The following is a 26,954-nucleotide window of genomic DNA, read 5'->3' on the forward strand; positions in this document are numbered from 1 at the left end:
CTTTCATTTTCCACAAAGCAGATAAAGAAAGGATGAAAACAATCATCAGCTGAACAGTAGTTGAGATGCTTGAAAACACTTGGCAAAGCCACACAACCACCTGAAACAAGCTGCTCCCATTTTGTCAGGTGCTTGCCTTGTTAGATATTGACTTAAAAAACGATAATCCGGCTAAGATTTGTAATACTTTTGTGTCTGTCCTTGGATCTGCCCAGTGAAGCAAAAGAATGTCGTGCTGGCATTTCCCTGGTATCCACAGAAGCACCAGGGAGAGCTGCAGATGAGCTGGGGAGGGCCACAGCGCACACCACACTTGTGCACATTCCTGGCACAGCATTTAACAGCAGAGCCTTGCCCCATGCCACCAGTGCAGCCAGCAGAGGGGAAAACACAGAGGCTGCACAGATACAAAGCTCAGTACACTGGGCATTTAAAGCAGATCTGGCTGCACGTGACTCAGTAAAACCACAGATCCGTTCCTTGGACAGACCCAGCCATGCACCTCACACCGCTCTCACTTCAGCTCCCAGCTGAGGTCCTCCTGACGCTGTTTCTTTGAGGATGAGAGCGAGACGGCTTTCTCAGAAGTGTAAAACCTCACATAGCCCTTGCACTTAAAGCCCTTTGCTCCAGAGCCATCATTCCATCCTGCAGGAGGCAGGGAAGGAGCTTGCATGAATTTAATCTATTTGGTTTTGCATGCATTCTGCTAGGAGTAACAAAGGCTGCTGTAATTCTGTCTTCTCAAGGGATCCTTTAAAAATTTTATTGCAGCTATAACTCCCGTAAACACGCAGAGGTAAAATCTACTCCCGTGCAGCCAGCCAAGGAGTTCGAGTTCCTTTGGCAAAGGGCACCAACCACAAGATACATAAAGGCTTGCTGCAAGAATGACAAGAAGGGAGACCTACCTTCACCTCTGTTTTTGTTTATATGCTTCCATTAGTACCCAGGGAACTTTACCACGCCGGGTCCCAGCCCCAGGTCTCAGCACACCACAGGCAATCTAACACCCTGCAACTTCTCCTCAGCAGTTCAGTCCCGATGCATTCAACTGTCACCTCTCACTAAGACATTAGACCTGATGACACCTAAGCAGATTCATTAATGTATTAGGCAAATGCAATCTGATTGGCGCCTTTTTTTAGGCATTCAGCGAGCACTGTGCAAACAAACCTGGAGGATGAGGCTCTCGGGGGAGGGAGGGCAGCTTGCCAGCATTCTTACTTAAATGGAGGGAAATAAAGCAGCAGCTCTCCCACGGTCACTCTGGAATTTGCAGCCTACTGCTTGCTTCAGGATGGCAGAAGACAAAACGTGGGATCAGCCTCCTGAGCCTTCCAGAGACACAGTGCATTTTCCATGTACACTGTGCATTTTGAAGTTCTACTTTAAAGTGGTGTGTTACTAACCATGGCCAAACCAAATCTCAACCACCAAACTGTCCCTTGCACTTAGACAGGGGCCAACCACCTCTAAATTAACTGAACACATTGCAGTCATAATACATTTGATTTCTACAGGCAATTTGTCCATAGTACTTTCACCGTGGACTACAACCCCATTAGATCTCATGAATTATGCAGGACCAGACTGGAAAGATGCTTGGAAAAGAGTCCTGAAGCTCGACAGAAAGCAGGGTGAGCAATTCACACTCTTCCAGGTGACGCTACCACATCAAGAATCTGGTAAGACATTCTGTATGCAGCTACAAAACATGCCATCTACCACAACACAGATCCTCCCCAGGAATATCACAATGTGATCGCATCTTGTATTCATAAAGACATAAGCCAACGTGTCTCCTATCCATTCAGCCCACTCCATTGGCTTTTTGTCATAAGATATTTAGCAAGTCTGAAGGTTTGGACAAAGCTGCACCAGGGTTTTGTGAGCACATCTTACTAGATGGACACTCAGGGCCCAGTCATTGCTTAAATAACACTGAAATTGACATTGCATTTCTGTGTCCCTGGCTTCTGGGAGCTCGTATTCCTGTCCACCTGCAGCCCAGCCCTTGTTTCACTCAACCAGAACACTGCATTTGTTTCTCCTAAGGAACAGTTGGATGAACACAAACCACACTGCGCTGGAAAGTAGCAAAGGAAACCAGCAGTAGCAGCTATCAGCCCATTATTACATTACTTGGGTTTCAGTTCCTGTGATATTGGTGACTGAGCACACCTCACCCCTGTCCTCTGCAAAACAAGCTTGTTAAATCAGCTGCAAGTTTATCCCTCTTAGAAACCAACCTCTGATTTTCAACCAGCTGATTTTCACGTGCATTTGGAGCCACATAATTAACCTTTTTTACATATGAATACCTTCTCCAGTTTCACAAACAATGCCAACAGGTGATGGTAACAACTGCAGACCCAGGTGCACACTCCAGCATCAGAGCACACATTGATGTCTGAACTCTCTGATCGTAAGAAAAAGAAAATGTTTAAGCTCTCCCAAGGCACGTGTCAGAGCTGCACAGTCACCCATTTTTGTTTTCCACACCTTTAATGAAGGAGGATTTCTTGCACTCCCACACACCTCCCCCTTCTGTTCTGTCAGCCTGTTTCTCTCTCTAAACACCAAGCATGTGCTGAGCCCTAGGAAACCACACCTGAAACCCTTTTGGACTTCTGAGATACAGTACATCACAAATGAGAGCCGGAGCAGCTGAGACCCCCCAGTCCTCTCCTCTCTTCAAGATGTTACAGCACTATGATTCAAAACAGCATTAAATGATGCTGTGTTTGGCTCCGGCAACTGAGAAATAATAAAGGAAGGACTGGCAAACAGAGGGACTCCAAGAGGAAGAAGGACAGCCTTTGCAGACACCAATCCTGCAGCTGGAAGCATCAAGCTGACTCAGGTTAAATAGAAGGAAGATTCATACAGGGGAATCTACTGTAATCCTTCAACAGCTATAATGCGATGACATTCAGAGCCCCACTCAGCAAGCACTATTTCTGATGTTCAGAGCATTTCTTATCAGATGCAATTAAGGCTCTAATCTTAAATCCTTGGGAGAAAATAAATCCCAGGCCCCAGCTGGGACACAGAAGGGGGACGTTAGTCATCCCATTGGTGAGCATAGGGTGCTTTCCTACTCACAGCATTTTGGTAGCCCTGGGAATGCTGTTCTGCTCAGACTTCTGTATAGAAACATCAGTGCTAACTTCCCCTTGTCCTCAGTATGAAACATGAACCTGAGGCACAAAACTGGTATCGGTCGCCTCTACAAAGCAGCAGCTGGCGCAGCTTTCAGCATCTTACAGTGGGGTTCTCCCTTTGAACAACCCTGGGTTGACAAACATTTATTTATAGAGAGAAAAATCCTTCCTATACATAGGAAAGTGTTGCACCAGAATCAAGGAAACTGTAGGAAAAGAAATGGCAATTTGAAACTCCTTCAGAGTTCATACTTCCCAGAAAAGCCTTCCCTTCATCCTATTAGTTTCCTTCACTTACACATACCCTTTCCCTGAACCTTTAATCATGGAATAGTTTGAGTTGGAAAGGACTCCTGCACAGCATGAAAACAGAGGTATGTAGCTGCCTCTGACAAGTTCTCAGATAACCCAAAAAAGGAATTACTCACAATCGGGTAACAAAAAAGGAACAGCTTACCCTGCTCTGAAGATAAGAGCTGGCTGGAAAATACCCTGAAGGAAGCAATCTCCAAGTAGAAATCCTTCCCTCTTGGCTGCCAGCCTGTAAATGAGGTTAGGGAGGTCACGTGTGAATTCCTTGCACCTGTGCTTCCAGGGCTGGCTCTGCCCCTTCACCAGGTGCTCAATCACTGGTTCAGGCCTGACTTAACAGTTCGCATGCAATCATTAAAGGCCATCTATTCCAACCCCCTGCAGTGAGCAGGGACCTCCACAGCTCCACCAGCTGCTCAGAGCCCCGTCCAGCCTGACCCTGGGTATCTCCAAGGACAGAGCACCCAACACCTCTCTGGGCAACCTGTGCCAGTGCCTCATCACCCTCACTGTAAAATTCTCTTCCTTATACCCAAGCTAAATCTCCTCTAAGTATCCTGTCACCACAGACCACAGAGTCTGCTTCTTTCCCATAGCTCCCCTAATCATCCCTACAAACTCTATTTCAAGGCACACCTTGATTTGATGAATCTGAATGCAAGACGAAGCTACAGAGAACTGCAAGGCCAGAGAGAACCCAAGACTGCAAAGTGCTGGAAGCCCCTCATCTAGAACAGCAGCTATGGATGCCCTGATCACACCACAAGATTTTCTGCAGTACAGAAATCTCTGAAGCAACACAGAGCAACTTAAGCAAAAGCAGATTCTACCAATCTTTGCTGCTAACCCCCTTCCCAGGATGCCCAGATGGTGGCAGAAGACCCAATCTGATCACAGGAACTTCCAGCTTGAAACACTTGAGAGGGTCATTGGTTCCTGTCACAGACATTGTGTGTGATACCATCTGTCTGACTTACCTCTACACCAGCTCCTTGGGAGGCATCACAGATGGTCTCACCCGATGCAGAGTGGAAAGATTTTTAGTACTTTTATTGACGTGGACACGAGAAAGCTCCTTGTTGATGCCAGTTTCCCACAGCAACTGCTGCCATGGTTATAAATCATTTATTGCCCCCCATTGGCGAGCAGCTGAATATAAAGAATGGGTTTGCTATGTGCAGGAGAGCATGGCAAGCACACAAACCTGCTCCTCCCAAAACATGCCACCAGGCAGCAAAGTGCTGCAGGGGTTTTGTTGCAGGGCTTTGGGAAGTCACTGAAACAGACAGACAAGTGCTCTCTCAAGGTGATGAAAGCAAGCAGCCCTCTGGCTCAGACACAGATTGAGGGGTCCCGAGTGCAGTAACTATCATGGGAGGAGCTCAGAGACAAACTGCTCCTACAAAGCCAACGCAGAGCTGGAAGGAAGTGTTTTTACTCAAGGACAAAACGTACCATTAATTCCTTAAAATATGCCTAAATAATTTATAGTGCTCATTACCGAGCCAAGATATTTGGAATAACCCAGTTAAGGCCATCTCTGTGATTAGAAGAGCCTTGGAGAGGCTCCAGGTCTGACTGCGACTTCGATCCCCCTCTTAGATAACGCGAGATTCACTCACACAAATCTCGTTTCCTCTCTCATCCCTCCCTGCTAAACAGCATTACGTCCTGCTGCCAGAACAGAAGCACAGGGAGGAGCGTGGGCTTTTCCTTAGGCAGAGACCCAGGCTCTCTTCCAAGCAGGATTTTCTTTATGATCTTATCGATCTTACAAGGAACCCACATTCCAGGAGGGAGGTGGTGAGAGGCATCTCAGACAGGATTAATTAATGAACTCACAGCACTTTGCCACAGCCCATCTCCTGGATGGTTCCTTGTGGTCCTGCAGTGGTGAGGCTGGACATACATACAAGGAAACAGTGCTTGTAGCCACCTTCCTCCAACCCCCTCCTCACAGAGGGCAGGGAACCAGCATCCCAAAGGGCAAGGATTAGTGCCCTAGAGCTGTAATCTGTGTTAATAGCCTCAAGTGAAACTTACCTATACAGCTATGCACCTTATCTTTCCTCTCTCGTCTCTAATGGTGTACATTTTGCTGCCATTTGCTGCTTCTTACTGTGATGTTGTTAAGGCAGTTACGTGAGGACAGAGAAGCCATTAGCAGAAGTTCCATACGTGGGTGCACATCCCAAAGGGGCAGCTCTTCTTCAGCACCATGCTGCAGAGAAACACTGCAATAATTAGCAAGGCAGGCAACAAGCCCCCTCAGCACAAAGCCTGGGCATAGTACAAAGTTCCACTGGATGCAAAATATCGGTAGCCAAGGTACGTACATTTGTGAAGCTGCTGTGACACCCTCTGGCCATCGTTGGTATCTCTCCTCATCACAGATGCCATTTACTGCAGCTATCTGGAAATCAGGCTACCATCACATAAAAACAGACACGAATGCAGCTGGCTAATACTCTGTGCAGACAGATAAGCAGTTTTAAAGGTTAGAAAGCACACAGGTCAGTTATCAACAATTCAGGTGCATGTACTATTTGGAAGGACCCCATCTGGTTGCAGTTGCCATACCCAGTTTCACACAGAACACTGCAGCTGCAATGCAACGAGAAGCTAAGAAACAGGACAGGTATTTGGTAAAGGAGATGTATATTTATTCACTTTACAAAGAGGGCAGCATTTAGTTGCAACAGCTCCATTTATAGACAAATATATTGTACATTACAGTGGTGAATGGCTCAGACCTTTACCATGTTTTGCTCTTAAAAATGTATTTGTACCTCTTCAGCTTCCATTAGCTGAGCAGCCAGTTCTCCTTGCTCTGCCACTGAGGTTAAAAATTGATAATAAACGTATCGCTGTGCACTATGTATTCACAAATATCCACCTTCTCATTTCCCTGTGTTACTCCCCTTTCCCCATCCACCTCAACAGTTTATCCTCTGGGTTAGCATTAATCTTACATACAGCCTCGATTAAAATGAAATTAGGGGACAGCAATAGTTCTAATGTCTTTTTAAAGCAGGAGAAAAGTCATTGATTCTACATATAAAAGTCTCTAGTTCAAATTTGTTAAAAACAAAACAAAACAAGCTGTTTTTAAGCCACTTTGGCATTTAGATATCGCCAAGGCATGGCTGAACCAATGGAGGATGGGAGGAAAAAGGAAATTCATTAGAGAATTTAAAGGTTATAAAAATAACTTTTCCTTTTGTGGGTTTTTTCCTGGAAAACAAACCCCAAAAAAGCAGCAGGATGCCCACTTGCTATGGCTAAATGAAGCATGGAAAGAAGGTATAGATCAGCTGGTTTTGCTCCTCGAACATTTGAAACAAATTCAATGTAAAGCTGAACCAAGTTTACCACAAAACAGTGGCAGATTTATTTCATTTGAGATACAAATGCATGTCCACACGACAGGCATAATCTGACCATGAGAGGTGGAAGAAATGTTTCTATAGTAAGCGCAGGGAAATAGGGCAAGAGAAGGCTGGCGTGGTTAAACATTCTGGATTCAGAAATGCACAGTGCCCCACACGTGCCCCTACACATAGGCTGTGCATCAGTCTGCACTCCCTATATGCAAATATGGCATCTTTCAGCAAGATGATCCAGAATTAGAAAGTTCTGGTGGCCCACTTCTTGAAACTGTTAAGTTTATTCTTTCATGCCGTTACTCTTCTTCACTTTCATTTTCTGGTTCCAAATCAGAATCACCATTGATTTCCTTTTCAACAGTCATGTCCTGTTCATCTGATTGCTCCTCTTTTTCTTCATCTTCATCCCAGTTTTCCTGGAGGGTTGAACAAAACAGGAATGTGTGAATCTTTGACATTAACACAACTTCTGTGACAACTGATGGGGAGAAGATTCAATTCAACTCCACTTACATCTGAGTCTTTATCCGCAATCATCTCATCATCCGAGCCTTCCTCCTCTGAGGATTCTGCAAAACAGAAAACAATCCCTCAGCCTGGAAAACAGACTTGAATGTGTTCAAACAAAACTCAACTCCATATGCTGCTAAACCTCCACTAAACTGTGCTATTTACATTCCAAAACTAACTCCGTATGAAGACTTTGCTATGATCATACTGTATACAGTAGAAACGTCAGGCCCAAACTGGAAGTATATATGCACACACTACTGTTAAGTCTCACTGACCCAAATGTGGCAGCTCCTTGACTGCACCTACCTTAGTATAAGGGCACTTAGCAATAGAAATCCGATGTCATCAGTTAAATATTTATAAGATCTTTTAATTAATTGATTCCTTAATTTCTGAAGCAGGAATCATAGAATCATCGAGGCAGAAAAGACCTCCTTCAGGATCATCCAGGCTAACCATCCACCCTATCACCAGTGCTTCCCAATAAAGTGTGGCCCTCGATACATGTACACAGTTCTTGAACACCTCCAGTGTTGGTGACAGTACAACCTCCCTGACCACTCTTTTAGAGAAGAAAATATTCCTAACGTCCAACCTGAGTCTCTCCTGGCGCAACTTGAGGCCATTCCCTTTTGTCCTATCATTGTTATATGGGAGATGAGGCCAACCACCACTGCGCCACAACCTCCCTTCAGGCAGCTGTAGAGAGCAGCAAGATCTCCCCTGAGCCTCCTCCAGACTGAATGATCCCAGCTCTGTCAGCCACCCGCTCTAAGACTTCCACTTCACAGCTTTGCTGCCCTTTTAACAGCCTTTTCCTCTTCCACCAAGCACGTCACTCGATCATAGGAGATGAGGTTGGTCAAGCAGGACCTGCCTTTCATGAACTCACGCTGGCTAAACCTCATCCTTCAGATTTCCCACACATGCCGTATAATCTCCCTCACAATGATTTGTTCCGTAACCTTCCTTGGCACCAAGGTTAGGCTGACAGGCCTGTAGTTCCCTGGAACCTCATTACAAGCATTCTTGTAGATAGGAGTCAGGTTGGCAAGACTCCAATCCTCTGGGACCTCTCCAGTTGACCAGGAACACTGATAGATGATGGAAAGTGGCTTGGCTATCACCTCCACTACCTCCCTCAGCATCTTCAGGTGAACCCCATCCAGCCCATGGACTTGTAGCAGTCCAAGTGAAGTAGTAAATCTCTGACTGCTTCCATCTGAATCATGGGAAGAGTTCTCTCTGCTTCCCATCTAAGACTTCCAGGTCAGGAGGTAGAGCTCCTTGACAATAACTGGTCTGACTACTAAAGACACAAGTAAAGAAGGCATTGAGAACCCCAGCCTTTTTCTTTATCCTAGCAGTCACATTCCCCGACACATTCAGTAAAGGATGGAGATAATCCTTAGCCCTTAGAATGAACCGTAAGGTGCCTACATGATAAATCACTCACTTGCCTGACATAGATTTCCCACAAAACATCCCTGCTTGGAGACTGTCCACTACCAATATCACAGGAGCACAATGAACAGCCACCACCTATCAGCTGTCACACAAATTCCAGAGTTGACCTACATCTAAACATACAGTACTTACCATCCTCATATACCAGCTTCGCAGTCTGATTAAGCTCCATCACATCCTGAACTGCTTCTGATGCTGCAACCTGAATGGAATTTTCAGATTAGCCTCACATGGAACCACATATTCCCCAAACTTGAAGTCAGTCAGACTCTCAACAACATAAATTAAATCTACACAGAGGTTACATGCATTCACTTATTATTGTAGTTTAACAGCCACATAAATAGGAAGGACAAAGCAAAATTTCAGATGTGTTTGCTTCAAAGCAGCCCAGTACCTCCCATTTATTCCCATTTAAAATGCTATGAGTTTGTACACTCATCTGGCAGGAAAGAACATGCAACACTTCCTGTGAGCACAGACTGACCAGACAGTCAACTGCAGTGCTCTGAGTACTACCACTGTAACCATACAGCAGCTGCTCTAAGTCCCAGTAGATGCTCTCACAATAGAAGGCTAAGGCTGCAAATAACACTTCTACTTCCACATATCCTGTGTTCTTCAGCTGAACTCACCTGGGTGACAAGAAGGAAGAGTCTTCCGTGTAGACGGGAAAGCTTCTGCAGAGTTTTAACTCTGCTCTCCATTAACTGGTATAGCATTCCCAGCTGAGGAACAAGGTCTGGCAACTTATAGAAGGAAGAATTAAAACAAAGCTGTTACCCAATACATAAAAATGTGAAAGTAAGATCTAGGTTAACTATCCTTATACAGCTGGGGCAAACAATCCTTTCTGACATCACTCTGGTTAGAAGGAATCGCTGAGGATTTGCAGGAATCACCTGCTGCTCAGCCAGTTAGCACATAGGCATGTCCAGAACCATAACTCCTCCTACTTACACTACTTTTTCCTTCCACAGTCATTCCTAATAGCATGTTTACAAGCACTACCTGGAAAGCAGAGTGAACGGAAACCGAATACACTCCAGTATACAAACCCAGTATTAGCAACACGCACAAGTTTTGACATATAACAATACTGTAATAAAGGGAGATCCCCAGGAATAGAAAAGACTAACAGTGTCACAATACATTCCTTTGGCTCAGTTTACAGAAAGTGTTTTACCCAGGGAAGGCTGGATTTCCACCCAGAAGCTACTACATGACCTGCTACTCTGTCAACTTGGTCATGCCTTTACCCTATATATCCAATTATACTCAATACAGAAATTTAGTTCTGTTAAGTGTTAATAACAACAGCTAGATTATGTTTTGACAGTTATTAAGCCCTCTCCTATAAGTAACTTGTTTCAGTTTGACTCTGGGATGACTATTATGTCATGGATGACCAAGATAAACAATTTATAACAAACGTCCATCAATTCAGCACAATGGTAAAGGACAGCCCTCAACACATTGGTTTGGGCACTATCATACATGCAGAGCAAGAGACAAATTCCTGAAGGAAGAATACGTGTACATTTAAGCACTTAATACATATAGCTGAAACTAGACTTAACTGTAATGCGAGATACTTACTGTGGAAAGGTAGGACACATGTAGAGTAAAAATAAACTTCAGCCATCGAACCATTTGTGAGGCACTGGAAACGATACCATAGACAGTAAGATAGGACAACACACATTTCATTTGCTAGTTGCTACGCTGTTCTACAACAAGTGCTCAACTTTCATTATATTAAAAAAAACATACATACAGTAGGAAATAAAATATTTTAGCTATCCAGATGAGATGCCCCCATAAGAGATGCTTACTGGGAAGAAAACAGACTTTTAAGAGAAAGACTAAAACCAGACATACTCAGGGATCTGTTTCTGATTGTTTTTTATTGAGGATTTTCAATGAAGAAAAGACTGAACTTACATAGATGAAGAAAGAATGAGCAATGTGCTGGACTTTTTTGTTGTTTTATTTAATCCAATTGAAGACATCTAGTCACAGCAAAGCTATTGCTAAAGCAATATTGCAGGATTGGCAGGTGCAGGAAGAGCTGTGTCTTTTTCTTAAATACAAGCTAGACATCTTCAAGTGATTTGGGCTGATACACTGATCAGGTCTGAGCTGTCTGCTACTTCAGATATTCCCTGAGTATGCTCACTTCAGGTATCCCTTTCCCTTTTCAATTTCACTTATGTCAGCCCCAAATAGCGTAGTCTTAATAAAAGTTTTCCTTTGTGCCCACAATCAGGTGAGACTTTTTACCTCAAGATGTTATTAACATAACAACTATTAATTACAATTAATACAGAAGTCATCACAGGCAAACACAGACCATAAGACACAGAATAAAAGTTTTCAGATAAACTGAACTGTGGGTAACTTGCTTCTTACCTGTATGGGTTGCCTTGCAATCTCTTTGTAAGCTAGAGGAATAAAAATGGTAACAATTAAAAGCAAGAAATGCATAATGAGCTTAAAGCCCACCCACATGACAGCACCAATATTAGGGTAGAAAGATCAGTACCACAAGTAAGAATAGTTTTTGAGGCCAGCAGATTAAAATACAAGTGCAATAAAACTGTAACCAGCCCTGCTATTCTCAAGTTTCAAATTATCACCTATCTTAATAGTATTAAATAAGTAATGTGGTGTTATTCGTTTGCTTTTTTTTTTTTTTTTTGCCATGGACTAAACAAGCTTTAGCTTCACCTCTTTGTGTTTTCCTGCTTACTCTTATAAGATAACACCACGTGACCTATGGCTTTTCCTAGCTTTGACAATGGCACTTTGTCCTTTGGTTAAGCTTCAGCCAGATGAGGTAAGAGTAACACAGAAATAAACTACAAATAAGTTTAGTATTATAAAACCACTAAATGAATATTATTTGACTTGATTTATTCATTGAAACTGAGAGACACATCCTTAGTTTTCCCCAACTAAAAGGCAAGCCAAATGTGGTGTGTATGACAGGTACATGAAATGCAATCTCTCCTACCTCATGCAGCAGTGGAATGACAGCGTGTATAGGCATTCTGGCTACTGTGTTCTTTATTAAAGTTTCTTTTCTTGTGGAAAGCACTTTCTGTTAAAAACAAAAAATAAATCAGATGATCATTCAGCCTTAACACATAAGGGAACAAAAATCAAAAATCCCTGGGTTTAAATCTCTTTTTCTACTCCATTACCTCAGATAAGGTGTAAAATACTCAGATAAGGTGTAAAATAAAATTTACTATGAAAAGGAGTTCCATATTTCAAGTCAGCTACAATTAACAAAATAAACACTTGATTAACGTGTCTAAAACAATCAGCCATTGCCCTTAGTCCACCCATCTCACATTAGAGACGAAGTATAACAGACATATTAATGAGAACTTCCCTTGCTATACTTCTATTGCCATGCTTCATTTCTGTAAATAAACACCTTTCACCTGCACTGGTGACAAGTAACTTCTACTCCATAACAAATCCTTAAGAGATTTCCTTTTCCTGCTCCAGAAGTATAAATTCCCCCTAGTCCAAGTGCAGTAACAAGCTTTTCAGGTCAAACTGTTGTCATAGATGCATTTTCCAAACAACACCTACTCGGAAAGTGTATGTTCTGGACTGAGCGTGGATTGTTATCTAGCCAAAGCTAAAAGGGAGATGGCTTCACTAGTAACATCACTTGTAAAATACCTGAACTCTGACACAACAAATTTACCATAAACGGTAGCACTGCAAAGTTCATGTGATGACTCAGAAAGCAAAGGTAGGTAGCATTAAGATACCACTACCGCCATTCATAATACCAGTGCCTTACCAGCACATCAGCAAAAAGCAGCCAGGAAGAACAAAAGGATCTTGACTGCTCAGCTTCCCCCACGGCTCCCAGGGAAGTTCCCCACAAATCTCAACAAATAGTTTAAAAAGCATACAGTGATCATGCAATGCTTACATTTAAGATTTCTTCGTCATTGCTTTCCAAGCCCTGAACCAAAAGCACTGCAAAGCTGTCTGTTTGTGGAAGGCCACCCGGAGTTTTTACTTTGCTCACATCAATATCCAGTGCCCCTAGGCGCTCTTCAATGCTGTCCTGCAGACAAGAAAAAACTGTTTCAGGGCGATTTCTTAGAAATATCAGCTGAAAGCAAAGTAGCTAATATATACCATTCCCTCCTATCCTGCTGGAAAGTAACATACTGAAAGGATAGCTGGAAAAAGAGAAAATGAATTTTTGACTAAGAAGCAGTAATATATCGTAGCAAAGAGAGACAGGCAAGTGTGTGACAAAGTTCCACAGTAACAGGCAAATTTGTGGGCAGCGTAGTCAGGGCTTCAAGGAGAGAAAGGTTCTCACCAAAGGGAAGACCTTTTCCTACAAGAAGATAGCATGACTCACTTGACCCTCATGCAAACAATGAAGGCGAACAACTCAAGTTCAAATATACCTGAAGAAGCTGCAACGATCATTTATGATTGCTTTTTAAATGACTGTTGGGTTTAAAACAGGAGGACTTTACCTCTGTCTCTCCTGGTTTCCTTTTGCTTTTCTTTTTCTCCTTTCCCGAGGATGGAGTTTTAATGGCTGCACTGTGTCCTGGAATGCCAGGCACAAGGACTTTGGTGTCCGAGTTCACAACTGGTGTCTTCACCTGGCAGAATGAGAGAAAAACATCAGAATAAATTGCTAATACCTTAATCTTCCAGTTTTAAATACTGATTTTATATCGAGATTCTCACGTATGTTAAAACCAGCCTGCCACAACCTACTAGGAAAATGCTACATGGTACTTCCAGAACACTTCTTTCATAACAGCAGTTCTGTGTGCTGTGCTCTGCTTTTGTTGGTTTTTGTTTTGAAGTACCCACCCGGCCCTGTGTACATTATGGGAGCCATGCTGAGTGCCCACTAAAGTGATACAAATACATACACTGAGCAACGCAACTTCCAGATGGTGTGCGTACAAGTCATGTTCCATAAATAAAAGAAATGATTTCAAGGTTCAAGAACTTTACTGGAGAAAAATAGTAAAATTAAAATACTACTCACTTCACTCAATACACAAATCATCCCTTTTCTCTCCACAAGGCATGCTCAGACAGCCAAGAGAAATGAGTCTTCACTGGAATTCAGCAAAAAGCGAAACCAAGATGGAGATCATCACTGCATGCCAGGGAGTTCCCACATCTCTCACTGCATCTCAGCTCTGTTACCCTCCAGCTCCAGGACTGGGGAATTAGCACAAAGCTCCACCAGGCTGATGGAGCACCAGAACTGGTAGCTAACCTGAGGGTTAGAAAACCGATGCTGTCTGCTCACTATACCAATGTTATCAGCTGTAACATGAGCTACAGGAAGGTAACTGCAGGAAGGCCTATTAGTGCATATGGCAGCCAAGGGCTGTGGGTCTCTGTAACTACACTGCAGCTCTGAGCAGGTGCATTCAGAAATCCAAGTTCATTTTAGAAGAGAGCAGAGAATTCTAACATTTCCAAAGTAAATCAAAAGATGCAAAACACAAGCTTACCTTTGTTACAGCATCATCTGTTTTAAGCGCCAATGCTTTCTGGACATCCCTTATCAAACATATGTGGGATTCGTTGGTGTTCAAAGACTGGAAGGACAGGAATAAAAACAGTTAACTGCTAATGAATCACTGTGGTGATTCATCAAACTAGTAAAAGATGAGAACAAACTCCAGAAGTACAAACAAGAATGAGCTTCTTATCCTCCCCTAGAATAGCAGTTGCTTTGCACATCTGCCTTTTGTTACCAGGTCCCTGTGCTCTGCAGAGAAGCTCAGAGAGGCAAATTGAAAGTTTTAGAAAGTTTCAACAGCCTAATGTATTAACAGCTGAGACAGCATGAAACAGCCAGCAATAAGGCCAAGTTACACTTTAACTGAACGAGTGGTATGCAAAGCCCCTTTCTAAACAACTTAAGGGCAACAGCCATAACTCCCAGAGAAGGGAGAAAGTTTAAGTTCAATTTCACGATGCAACTCCAAAAAAGTACAAACTCCAAAAGCTTTCCACTATGTTCTACGTACCACTTTCTCTATGATGGGCTGCAAGGTATTTCCATACACAAGCAGCAGAGACTGTTTGTCTGTGCAAAACGCAGCCGCTAGAATAGGGACAGGTTTTGGCGTGGAGTCTCCATCATTTCCAGGCGTTGCTATCTGGACAGTACAGTTTGATGTTAAGGGTTTTTTGCAGTAGCTTGGGGGAGGAAAAAGGAAAGAAAAAAACCAGCGTGTTTAGTTTAGACTTTCATATTTTGTAGATGTATGCACCCTTCATTATCAAATCCTTAAACTCTACTAGTTTACATCCTTTACAAATGGTTTACATGAGGTTAAACCAGGCAAAATCTTGGCTAAAGTAACAGGTACTAACAAAGTACAGCATAACCCCCAACAAATAAGCTCTCCTGCATTTCTTAAACCACAAGTCAAGTAACCCAAGATGAAGAGCCAGTTGGAACTCAGTTCGAAAAGATGCAAAAGTTCAAAGGCAGCAGCACAACAAAATGAGTTTTGCCACCCAGTAATCCCAGACCTTGACAAATATACTCCCGGAAGGAATACTACCTTACCCGTTTAAGATGTGTTCAAATAAATGCAACTGCCCATCTCTGCAAACAACTGCTAACTTCACAGGCTGAAAGAAGTCATAATAGAAGATTCTGATTAGACCAAACAACAGACATTCGGAGGAAAGAAACTAAAACAGAGCCCTCTGAGCAGTTAAATTCCAGGTGCACATTACAGAACGTTTCCAGCTCCTCTGCATGCAGTAAGAGGGCACAACTGGAAATGTTAGGAGTTACAGCATGAAATACTCTTTTTATAAAGGAATCTAAAGGCAACAGGAGAAAAAAATGTTTGAAGTAAATAAGGAAATTATTTATGAACATTACATATGCAGACACTTTTTATAAGGCAACTATTCTGAAACACCACTTGCTGAAACAGAGACTTAGGGAATGTGCTCAGCTATTTAAATTCATAAAGGGACGTTAATTCAAAACACAGTTACACCACCACAGCCACCTGAGATTAGACAAAAAACAGAGCCATGCTCAAATTGTATTTCAGAAAGAAACCTTCACTGGCTTTTACTACTGAAATCTAAGAAACATTTTGATCACTAATGTGTTCCTAACAGGAAACAAATTATGTTTCTGCCATCGCAAGCAACATTTTTAAAGGAAACACAGAATTTGCTATGAAAATAATTATTTCAAACTACCAGCTACACAAGTGCACCTATAATAAATACCCTCACACTACTGAACTTGCATTCAGATCTCATCTTCGCACAATAGAATCCAAATTCAAACTCTTTTAATGCCCTAAAAGGAAATCGGTGTGAAATTGTTGGACAAATCTGGTTACAAACTACTGCTCCTACCTCTTCTTTGAGTTCTGACACGGTCAGGTCAATAAATGTTGGTTCGTCTGTTACCATGAAAGACATCACAGCATTCTTTTCTTTCCTATCTGATCTGATCTGCCTGAAGACACAAACAGCACACGTTATATAACAGAGCATAAACAGCATCATCCACATCTGAAAAGCAGCACAGTGTTACAGAGCCTACAAATCATGCCCTACTATTGTCACTATCACAATACTACACACCTCATCCAAGAATACTGATGTCATTGTAGCCTGCAGCTTTAAAAAGTGCAAAGTAACCACCAAGCAAAATTCAGCAAAGAAAACAAACTCCACAGTAAATACAAAGAACAAGAAGCATACCACATGCTACATTCCCTGCATATGCTGGGAATTCAAGTGGCAGCTACTGGAAACATGCTCAGACACAGCCAAGGAAATTCAGGTCTTCATTCAACAATCAGTGAATTGAAACCACTACTTAAGAGATCATCACTGCATTTTTCCAGTGCCCCTCCTGCTTAAGCACAGTTCAGAGCTTAATTGTTCAGTCTATCCTCAGTAACAGTCATAACTAAAGTTAAAAATTAAGAACAGTTTACATACCAAACACTCAGTAACCGATCATGTATAGCCCCAGACAAGAAATAAAGTCCTGTAATTCCATCAAAGGGTTTGTTTTCATTCATAGGTTTCACTGTGGTAAACATTAATGATGACACTGATGTAGCATGGCCTGTGAAATGCTAAGAGAATGGGAGGAAATTCAACTACTGCCATCAACAGCCACATGACAAAAATTAAAACATCAGTTAAGAAAGAATGTTAAGAAAGATCCAAGTTAGCAAGAGTATTTCAGTGTTCTTCCTGTTTCAGTGATCAGCCTCCTTACATTTCTACGTTTCATAGAAGTGTTTCCTGGCATCCATCTACTTATCACAATTTGAAGCTCAATGGGGAAATCAATCAAAGGTAAAATTACCAGAACTAAGCTCACGTGAAAGAAATCACACCTGCCTGTACTGCAGTTACTGTCTGAAAGCACATCACACTTTACAATGTTAGATCTACAGTTTCATTCTCAACTAGAAGATGATCACACAGGTGCGATGACGCACTAAAGATGCTGAACAAAATAAAATAAATCAATGCTTCAATTTTTATTTTCACAGATATGGATTTTGGTCACCATAGGATGCAGACACACACAGTAGTTGTCACGTGCCAGCAAGTCCACTTTAACACATGTGCACACTTACCTGACAGCAAATACCAGGAAGCCAGAGACTAGTTGCTTCCTATCTGCTGTCATAGAGTAAAACATGACTGCTTTTAAGGAACGGCCAAAACATGGTAATTTCCTTGTGCCTGCACCCTGCCCAGAAAAAGAGTACAGGAGCTCTCACAAAAACACATGAGAAGAAACTAATAGTGCAGAGAACTGAGTTCCCCAATAGAATGGCTTCAAAAAGGGACACAGCGAAAGAGAACAGCACCAATCCTTATGCTATAGGACCAAGAAAGGCTGCTGGCAGTATTCTCAGACACAGCCAAGGAATTCAACGTCCTCATTCAACTGTCAGGAAGCTGAAACCACCGTTGAAAGTATCGTCACAGAAATAGCTTCCAGCAGCCCCAAAGGTGCCAGCTGTCTCCTTCAACCCTACAGAATTTTCAGATGTCCCATTAGGAAACACTAAAGCACAGTGTCATCAATCAAGAAGAATGTGTGTGTGTATAAAATTTTTAAACTCTAATTGCATTAAGTTACTTACTCTGTAGACTTCTTTGGTCTCCAGGTCCCACAGTTTTATAGTTCTACCGGCTGACAGCAGCATTTTCCCATCTGGACTGATGCACAAAGAGCTGACACCGCTGCTGTCACCTTTCCACTTGCTAGAATTCAGATGGAAACATAGAAAATAATAATATTTGCATAACTTCAAAATGCATTATAACTGTTGGATAATCTAAGGCAAAATGTACTTTTAAAAAAGGCTAAGTAGTCAAAAATTAGGTAAAAAATTATTCTGTTTCAGCTCAATTTCAAATTAGTTTACTCAAAGGTAAAGAAATAATTAAGACTACTTTCCATCTTCTTTGCCTTGCTGTTGTTTAAAAAAATATGTTTGCTTACCCTATCCCACCTCGAAGTTGTTTTCTACTCAGGATCAGACAAGAGGAGCCACACCATTAAGACCTCTCTTGGAACCACAATCCACAAAGCTTACACCAGCTTATTCAGAATGGACTTCAGAGTTTTAAGGCCCACCCAGTTCCTGATACTCCTCCTATGTCTGTCAGTGACAATGACAGTAAGAACCTTGGCCTCAGAGGTTTAAGAACTCCACAGTTGAAAGCACTAATAAAGATGCTGTCATGGAAAGCTCGCACATGCTTAGAAAGAGATTGAGCATTGCATTTTTCTAAGACAAAAATAACACAAACCTCTATACACAATAAATCACAACCCAATCCACAAGTATGACTTGCAATATATGACTCCTGATGTGACTTCTGGTGAAAAGTGTGATATTATATTGCCAGTGTACTTTTCATTTTTGCGTTCCAATAATAACAGTTTTTCATTGCCATCTTCAAAATTAGACAACACACTGCCTCTAACAGGCGGCTCATAGATCAAACCTAGGAGTACTTCCTGGCATTTTCCTAAGCAGTTACTGCATTGCAACTGAAAACAAGAACTGCCACAAAGTATCCTTACAGTCAAACTTCAGTTCGTAGTCAAACAATCAGTTCATAGATGGTGTTGTCCTCAGTTCAGTGGAAAAGACTCACACAGGAGTAGGCATGTCCTGCACACTTTGTTGACTTGTGTAACCACAGGACTCTTCCAGCTACAAGGACTGCTGAGGGGAGACAACACCCATCTTGTGAAGTGGGACAAGAGCAATTCAGTCCACCGCCTTGCTAACCTAGCAAAGAGGGAATTAACCTAGGACTGATGTGAGACAATAACAATAACCAGTCACAAAAGAAGTGGGGGTATAAGGTAAAGCAGAGGGAAGCACCCAGGGCAAAGAGCAACAAGAAAAGTTCTCACGTTTCAGGAGACAACAGCATGGCTGGAACCCATCTCAAGTGGCTGTGCATGAACACACGCTCTATGAGAAACAAATAGGGTGAGCTAAACATCCACAGAGAGCTTCATAGTTTTGATCTTACTGAGATCACAGAGAAGCAGTGGAATAGCATGCAAGACAGGAATACTGCAGTTAATGGACTCTTCAGAAGGCTATTTAGGTAAGACATGTCAGGAAAATGAGGAGAGGAGGTAGTTTTCTCCACACATAAAGGTGGGTTTGAGTGCATGGATCTTTGCTTTGAAACACTCTAAGAACATCTGAAGTGCTTACAGGTATATATTAGAAGAGGCCAACAAGGATGATGTACAACTCTGGTCCTCATAAATGCAGACTGCCACTTATTCAAAGAACTGATGGGCAATATTCCACTGGAGACTTCTATGAAGAGCAAAAGGTGTTCAGGACAGCTGGCTGCTCTTCTAGGATAATCACCTTAAAGCACAAGAATGGCACACACCAACATGAAGAAAATCACAAGGTGCTGCCTAGGCATGCAGGAAAGCCAAAGTTCAGCTGGATGTTCAGCAGGACATATGTCCAGCAGGAAATATGAAAGCCAACAAAAAGGAGAACTAATGGCACATCAGCAGCAGTAAGATTAGGATTGAGAAATGTGTGGGCCCAGTGCTGAATGGTGTAGAGATCTGTTCAGCACAAAGAAAAAGCCAAACTACAGAAGAGCAAAGACCGCTCTCAGGCCTCCCATGTTCCCAAACCCAGTGCCAGAATCAGAGGGAGCAGAACATTATCCATAAAGATAGGTAAAATCAGAGATCACAACAGCAAAAATTGTTCACACATGCAGCCTCTAAGATGGAATGGGATGCACCAAAAATGTTTTAAGTCTGTGATCTTGCAAGAGTATTTCATCATCTCAGTGTGGCTGCACTGTTCAGAAGAAATTTCTGATGACTTAAAAAAAAAACAAAAAAACAATAAAAAAGACAAACTTATCTGCAAAAAGAATATAGGAAATGAGAGAAAAGATTATACAAAGCAAACACACTGCAACCGGAAATAGTAAGAATAGATTTAAAGAGGGCAAATCATCCCTAGCCAACATGACTGCTTTTGATGACATGCAGTGTACACTATTTAAATTGAATTTAGCAGTGCTTCTGACAGCGTCTCACATTAGACGATGTAACTCCAGTTTGGCTGCAAGGATACTAACTGAATGGATTCCAAGGTAGGATAAGAATTTCATGAAACACTGAGCTCAAACATCTGCAATCACTGCCATGAAGTCCAGCTGATGGCCAGTTACTGGTGTCATTACCCAAGGACATTCCAATTCCTTTCAGCAAACTCAGTGTTTACTCGGGCATTCATGAATAACCTTGAAAATATGACAGTATGCATCCATTAGCAAGTTCACTGACATTAAGAAATTAGGGAGGTCAGCTGCTGTTCATTCAGTGGCACGTCAACAAGCTGGAGAAACAGACTGCCAAATCTCCAAGATGAAAGGACAAAGTAAAGCAGTCTTCACGTGCACCAGAAAAAAAAATCATATAGGCTGGGTCCAGATGGCCAGAAAACATATTTGTTAAAGAGGAGTTTGGAGATCCTTATAAACCATTTTAGCATGAATTAGTAGTGAGTACTCGCGACAATGATGTCAACTGCATGCTGACTTCTACTAGCTAGAATGTGGCCAGCGGATCAAGGAAAATGATTCCCCTTTTCTGTGCAACACTTTCCAAACCACACCTGAGTGCTGTATCCAGTTTGGAGAAGCTACTGACACACTGCAGCCAATCCAATGAAGAATCACCAAGAAGGTTTGGATGCTGGAGTGTAAAAGAGGAAAGGGAGAAGGAAACAGGCTTCTTCACAGCCAAATAGAGAAGGCTAATATGGGAGATTTTATCATCATCTTTTGGTAGTTTGCATCAGGGTCTAAACACAAGGACACCTTTCCCTCCTAAGGAAATGAAGGAGGTTACTGGCTATGGTCTGTCTGCAGTGCCCAAACGTCTTCAGCACAATCCGTAAAATGCTGAAAGAATAACACAGCAGGGAAATTTTACCAAAAAAAAAGTAACAACAGGAGAAGACAAGGGTCAAGATGCCATCACATACCAGACTTTCATTAAGTTAAGATAAACCAGAATCACTAAGAGAAAACTTAGTTTCCGGGAGTTTAAAACAAGACTGGCTGTAGCGGAAAAGAAAGCAAATACCTACCCTAATCAACTTGTTAATTCAGCACTAAGTTTTGTTTGGCTCAGCAGCAGTTTAAATTGCAGCAGCCTGCTCAGACAGCCAAGTGGAATTGTCCCCACTGCACATCAGTAGTGAGCGAAACCAATTGGGTATCATCACAGCTAGGCCCTTGGGGCAAAGTCAGGTGCGCACAAGTAGATCTAATTGGGATGAGGTGTTCCAGCATCTGCTTCCCCCAAGGATATTTCTAAGAATGTGGATTTTCAGTGTCTGAAAAGCAACTGGAAGCCCATACCTCACTAAGAGCCAGCATGGAGAGACTCATGTCCTTAAGCATTGTATTTTGTCTTTCCAATACACAAAGGAAGAAATCCAACTGTAGGGTTTGTTCTTTTATCCCTTAATCAAACCACTTTAAATTCCTTTAAAATAGTATCTAACCACTAATTTAGTACAGCAAGCATGAAGCCTGCATAGCAGAGTGCAGCATTTCCAACGGGACAACACTAACACCTGTGAAGGAGGAAATACACAGCAGCAAGTGACAACAAATCTGACCAAGAGGATCACTCACCACTTTACTTTGCAGGTCTGTGTGTTCCATTCCACAATGTGTTTGTCTTCTGAACAGCTATACAAACAGCAATTGTCCTGATGCCACCTCACACAATTTATTCTATTGTCATGACCACCATCCTACAAAACATAAGAGACGGTCACTTACAAGTAAAGAGGTATTGCTACTGAGTCTTCCACACATCAACAATGTGAACAAAGTGCTCTTTCAAGAACTGAATTCCAATCATTGATACCTCAAAGAAGAGTGCATAGTATGGAATCTTTTTTTTTTTTTTTGTTCTTTTTACAACCAGTATACATATAGAACTGCAAGTTAAAGATACTTCATATTTTCACCTGTACATGTATTTAATTATTGTTCTAGTACTTCAGTTAACAAAAAGTTGTCCTGCACACTACTGACAAAACCAGTCAAAGCTGTCCAGCAGTAGCATAGTTAGCACAAGTGTCTTGATAACAGTTATCTAAGTGCCTCCTTGCTTAAGTACAATCAGGATGTACAGAAGAGTCAACCAGTGCAACAGCTTAACAAGAGCTGAAGAATAGTTCGGTCCTGCTCTCTTCTCAGGTAGCTCTGGAGTGGCACAGGGGGTGATACTCCCATGAAGGACTTAATTGTTTGGTTAGACATTCCATCATTATGAACACGGCTGATGTAAAATGACAAATCTACACACAACATTAGGATACTGACAAACCAACAGTTCTCAAAGTGAACACGTTGCCAACAGCAGAAGCATCACCATTCAAAGATTCCCAAGAATCTAAACTATTGCAATTCTATTCATATACGTAGCCATTAAGAAAAAAAGATCTGATTAATTAGGTCAGTTCAGCCCATTTTTAAGCAACAGAAAAAAATAGCATAAGCTGACTGAAACCACCACTATTTGGCAGCATGTGATGATGAGTGCGTAACTTACTAGCTTGCTCTGTAATTCTCCTTTTACTGTGCTGTACAACAAAATGCTACCAACTGCTGTGCCAATAGCCAGGATATCTAACTGCTTGTCCACCTCTGCAGCTTCAGACTTCCGTTTTTTCCTCTGGGGGCCATCCTGAAAAACAGAAAAGAAAAAAATGGAACTAATTAGCTTGACTTGTTATTCTTAGGTGCTAAAGCAGGGGGAAGAAAACTCTCCAAGTCTGAGAACCAGTCAGCCAGCACAAATTCTGCTAAGACACAAGATGTAGACACGGCAATTTAGAGGTTCATCTTATACCTCCACATGGTACAAGGTAGCCAGGTTGCTGAGTCTCCTGGAAATACTCAATAGAGCCTATTTTGCTAACTCAGCGATCACACTGAGGGAAAAAATATATATTTTTCAGGGAGTTCACTTCCCAGAGCCAGAGGTAAAGATTAAATGTGACCAAATTATTCCATTCCCAGAACAGAAATGTATGTTAAGTCTTATCAGGAATCATGAGTTTACCATCAATCTTAGAAATAAAAGCAACCACAATGCCTCTTTGATAGCAAGTGCAACCATACTGGACAGAGAGAAGGAACCAGGAATTGAAACTATGTCACCTATCCTACTCCTGAAGTCAATTCATAGAGGTCTTCACCCTCTTGCTTCACAAGGAACATCAGCCACTTCATCAAACAATTTCACTCCATCTTGCTTAACCAAATGCACACCAAACTTAAGTAAAACACAGGCAGAAGAAACACCTACATTTATTATGACTGCGTAAACCCAAGTAACTAATCACCAAAATAAAATGGCTAATTCAGGTTGGATATTATGAAATATTTCTTCTCTGAAAGAGCAGTGATGCAGTGGCACGGCTGCCCAGGGAGGTGGTGGAGTCACCGTCACTGGAGGTGCTCAAGAACCATGGAGATGTGGCACTGAGGGACACGGTCAGTAAGCATGGTGGTGGTGGGTTGACAGTTGGACACGATGATGTTAGGGGGCTTTTATAACCTTAGTGATTCTCTGATTCTCATCTGTCACATAATATACATCATATAACATCTATAATTTCTACAGGCCCAGAGATGCCTTTGGGAGTTTTCAGCAAATTAAAACTAAACACTTTAACAACGCAGGGCAAATATCCTCATTGTTTGAAGTAGGGCTTTCTTTTGCTACATATTTAACACACACTTTTCTCTTCTCCCCCAAGGAAAATGGTTTCATTCGAAGTCAATAAATGCAAAAATGTTACACTGCTAATTAAAAACAACAGCGGGCTCTAGAGAAAAGTAACAACATTGGTTTTTGCAAGGACTTGTTCAGGCTTCATCTTCCCTGGGAAAGAAAAGTGTTTACAAACTAGTGAATGAAAACATAAGTGGTGAGAAATCACTAAAGTTACGAAGCACGACTAAGTAATCAACCAGGTTTTAAGATAATATAAGACACTCGTGCACTGAATAAACTCACTAAATTTCTGGCAGCAGCGCCAACTAAACCACCTTAAAGCAGCTGTTAGAAATGCAAAGACAGGGACCACATTTCCATTGGAGATTTAAGTGCAGTTCGTACTTATTCAGGGACTTTTCAAAAGCTGTGTATGTGGTTTTATTAATCGCTGCTCCCAATCAAGACTGGGAATCAAAACCACAATTAAGAACAGACTTTACTCTTGTCCTCTGAATAGGGCTTTTAATTAAAGCTTATTCAGTCTCCATATGGTTTGTTATGACTGATTTCCCTTAAAGCAAACCAGAGGTATCCCTGAGTGTAACAAGGTCCCACTGAGGACAGCAGCATTTCCAGTGTTACGAAGAAAGCAAGGGGTAGTAAAGTTTTTACATCCATTTCTTTAGTGAACAGTCTTCATCAGCACTATTAGCAGGATGTTCTGTCTGAAGTTTTGGCTTGAAAGAAGCATCAATGGAAAATTCAGACCTATTCATGCTGGAAGGGACTCCAAGGAAGCACCTGGCTCTCATGGAGAGGACGGAGCAGCTGAAGCATATCAAGCACCAGCTTCTTTTGAACATTTACAGATTTATGGAAACTCAAACTGACTTAAAAACAGTGAAAAAAAGCTTAGCTTCAATTAGCAGAGATGGTTAGAAAACCCAGAAGAGCCTTAAGAGCTGAAGATGACAGAACAGCTGCAGCTTGCTAGGAAGGAGGTGGAAGAAACTACTTTGAAAGTTAGTGGTCCTTACACTCTTGCAGAAGACGCTGCTTGGTGGGAGGGGAGGTGGTGAACAGGACAAGCAGGAAGCACTAACACTGCAAAAGCACGTGTGCAGAGAGCATGCCAATAAGTCACCACTGCATCAGCAATTCCAGGGCCTGAAGTTCAAAACCACACTCCTCGTGCTCCCCTCTAAACACCTGGCCTTCATTAATACAGAAACAGTCCAAAACACAGTTGAGGTGTAACCTGACAAAACACCAGGCACCTAATGGCATAGTTTTACTCCTGCAGGTACTACTGCTATCTGGAGACATCACATTTCAGCAAAAACAAAAAGAAATAAACAATACCATAGGAGAAAACAGAGGCAGCCAAAGCTTGTCTGATGAAATCCCTTTTACATATAACCCTAACCAGAGCTATGTTAGAGCATCTATAGTCTTTACAGGTGGCTGCCTAAAGAGGCCTTAACGCTTAAAAGCCATTCACAACCTTCTGTGCTTGACCTAAGGCAGTGTGGTACATCAGGCTACGAAGCTGCAGTGCACACAGCAGAGGTGAGCACCAATTTCAGTTTCTGTTAACCTGCTCAGCCTTCCCATTAACGCATGAATCTTTTTTTTCTCCTTTTCTGAATTAAAAACGAGCAAGGAAGAGGCTAATTGGAAACTAATGCTTTTGTCCAATGCACTTTATAAAGCTCAGGGATTAAGCCACTCCGATTAACAAAAATGGGGCAACACAGCCTTTTTTGGACAGCTAATCTGAGCACACAGAGCATTTCAAGATACCTGTTGCAGTATTTCTAACAAGCTTGCACCAAAACCCATTTAACCCGTTGATTCTTAGGGCAAATTGCACCAAACCATCCAAGGACACGTGTTGCTCAGGGAGTTATACGTTACAGCGAGCGAAGTAAAGACTACCTCAATATATACGAGCCGAGAAAGTGATTTAACGCATGTACTAGGGATGCTTTCAGCTGGAGAGTCCCAGTGAGCTGAGCTGGAAGGCCGAGGTGCCATGAGGTGCGCGGAGAGCACGAGGCGCGGGGTCCTGAGGCGGGGAGAAGAGCCACATACCTCGCCGCTTCACAGAGCGCTCCTTCCACGCGGGGAACACGAAGGGCAAATGGATTTCAGCATCAGTGCTTTGGCTGAGAGGGTTTTTAGTTAGTTTAGAAAAGAAGAAAAAAAAAAAAGAAGAAGAAAAAAGAGAAGGCTGCTGCCCGCCGTTACGTGCGCTCTCCGTGCTGAGGAGCAGCCCCGCCGCAGTCCCACACGTGGCGTGGGGCCGGCCCGGTCCCGTCGGCGCTGCCGCATGGCGCCGGCAGGGCGTGGTGAATCGGGCAGGCCGCACCTCGAGGCCGCGCGGTCCGAGCGCTCCCCCCGCGGATCCCGTTCCCCCCCGCGCACCGCCAGTACCTTGTCGGGGGGCGGCCGTCCCCCCGGCGGGGCCCAGGCCAGGCATGTGCATGCGGCGCTGAGGTGCGCGGAGGGCACGTACTCGTGCTGCAGGCGGCTGCCCGCGGTGTCCCACACGCGGAGCCTCCCGTCCGAGCCGGACACGGCGAGCAAACGGCGGTCGCAAGGTGAGAAGGCCAGAGGGGGCCGCGCCGCCGCCTCCCCGCCGCACGCTGCCGCCATGGCGCTCCCAGCTCGGCCCTACGCGCCTGCGCAGCTCCGGCCGCGTGCTCGCCCCGCGCGCGTGCGCCGCGCCGCTCAGTGACGCTGACGGGA

General features: G+C 42.8%; 2 protein-coding genes and 3 non-coding genes across 7 annotated transcripts in view; all 5 read right to left on the minus strand.

Moving 5' to 3' along the window:
* Positions 1 to 4,590, minus strand: part of TOGARAM2 (TOG array regulator of axonemal microtubules 2) — a 39,984-nt gene extending 35,394 nt beyond the window's left edge. The window contains exons 1-2 of one of the 3 annotated variants that reach the window (XM_015856951.2): positions 4,457 to 4,590; positions 3,625 to 3,708 (exon numbers count right to left, since the gene is read on the minus strand). The gene's annotated coding sequence lies outside the window, so the exon portion shown is untranslated. Of the gene's footprint in view, positions 1 to 911; positions 1,111 to 3,624; positions 3,709 to 4,456 lie in introns of those variants that run through there. The other 2 variants (XM_032443275.1, XM_015856950.2) reach the window with 2 other exon arrangements.
* A 2,241-nt stretch (positions 4,591 to 6,831) lies between these two features.
* On the minus strand, positions 6,832 to 26,928 carry WDR43 (WD repeat domain 43). Its single transcript, XM_015856904.1, has 18 exons — positions 26,640 to 26,928; positions 23,031 to 23,165; positions 22,103 to 22,224; positions 18,028 to 18,148; positions 16,859 to 16,998; positions 16,265 to 16,367; positions 15,447 to 15,511; positions 14,899 to 15,070; positions 14,377 to 14,463; positions 13,369 to 13,500; positions 12,804 to 12,941; positions 11,862 to 11,948; positions 11,258 to 11,289; positions 10,445 to 10,508; positions 9,481 to 9,594; positions 8,978 to 9,047; positions 7,379 to 7,434; positions 6,832 to 7,281 (listed from the first exon to the last, which is right to left on the minus strand). Exons 1-18 carry the CDS (start codon positions 26,859 to 26,861, stop codon positions 7,162 to 7,164), a joined length of 1,980 nt encoding a protein of 659 aa, XP_015712390.1. The 5' UTR covers positions 26,862 to 26,928; the 3' UTR covers positions 6,832 to 7,161.
* Positions 13,940 to 14,018, minus strand: LOC116653285. Its single transcript, XR_004306854.1, has one exon. It is a non-coding gene; the product is annotated as a small nucleolar RNA SNORD53/SNORD92 (small nucleolar RNA).
* LOC116653287 lies at positions 16,670 to 16,753 on the minus strand. The gene has a single exon (XR_004306856.1). It is a non-coding gene; the product is annotated as a small nucleolar RNA SNORD53/SNORD92 (small nucleolar RNA).
* Positions 21,616 to 21,692, minus strand: LOC116653286. The gene has a single exon (XR_004306855.1). It is a non-coding gene; the product is annotated as a small nucleolar RNA SNORD53/SNORD92 (small nucleolar RNA).
* Positions 26,929 to 26,954: the final 26 nt, after the last annotated feature.

This window comes from Coturnix japonica, chromosome 3 (assembly GCF_001577835.2).
Source record: "Coturnix japonica isolate 7356 chromosome 3, Coturnix japonica 2.1, whole genome shotgun sequence".
NCBI lineage: Eukaryota > Metazoa > Chordata > Aves > Galliformes > Phasianidae > Coturnix > Coturnix japonica.

Excerpts from the sequence above, each read along its gene's own strand:
- WDR43 (XM_015856904.1), bottom strand. The coding sequence starts at position 26,861 with ATGGCGGCAGCGTGCGGCGGGGAGGCGGCGGCGCGGCCCCCTCTGGCC. Across the intron at positions 22,225-23,030 it reads GAGAATTACAGAGCAAGCTA|GATGGTGGTCATGACAATAG; the intron begins GTAAGTTACGCA and ends TATGTTTTGTAG. Across the intron at positions 9,048-9,480 it reads TCTTCCTTCTTGTCACCCAG|GTTGCAGCATCAGAAGCAGT; the intron begins GTGAGTTCAGCT and ends AATTCCATTCAG.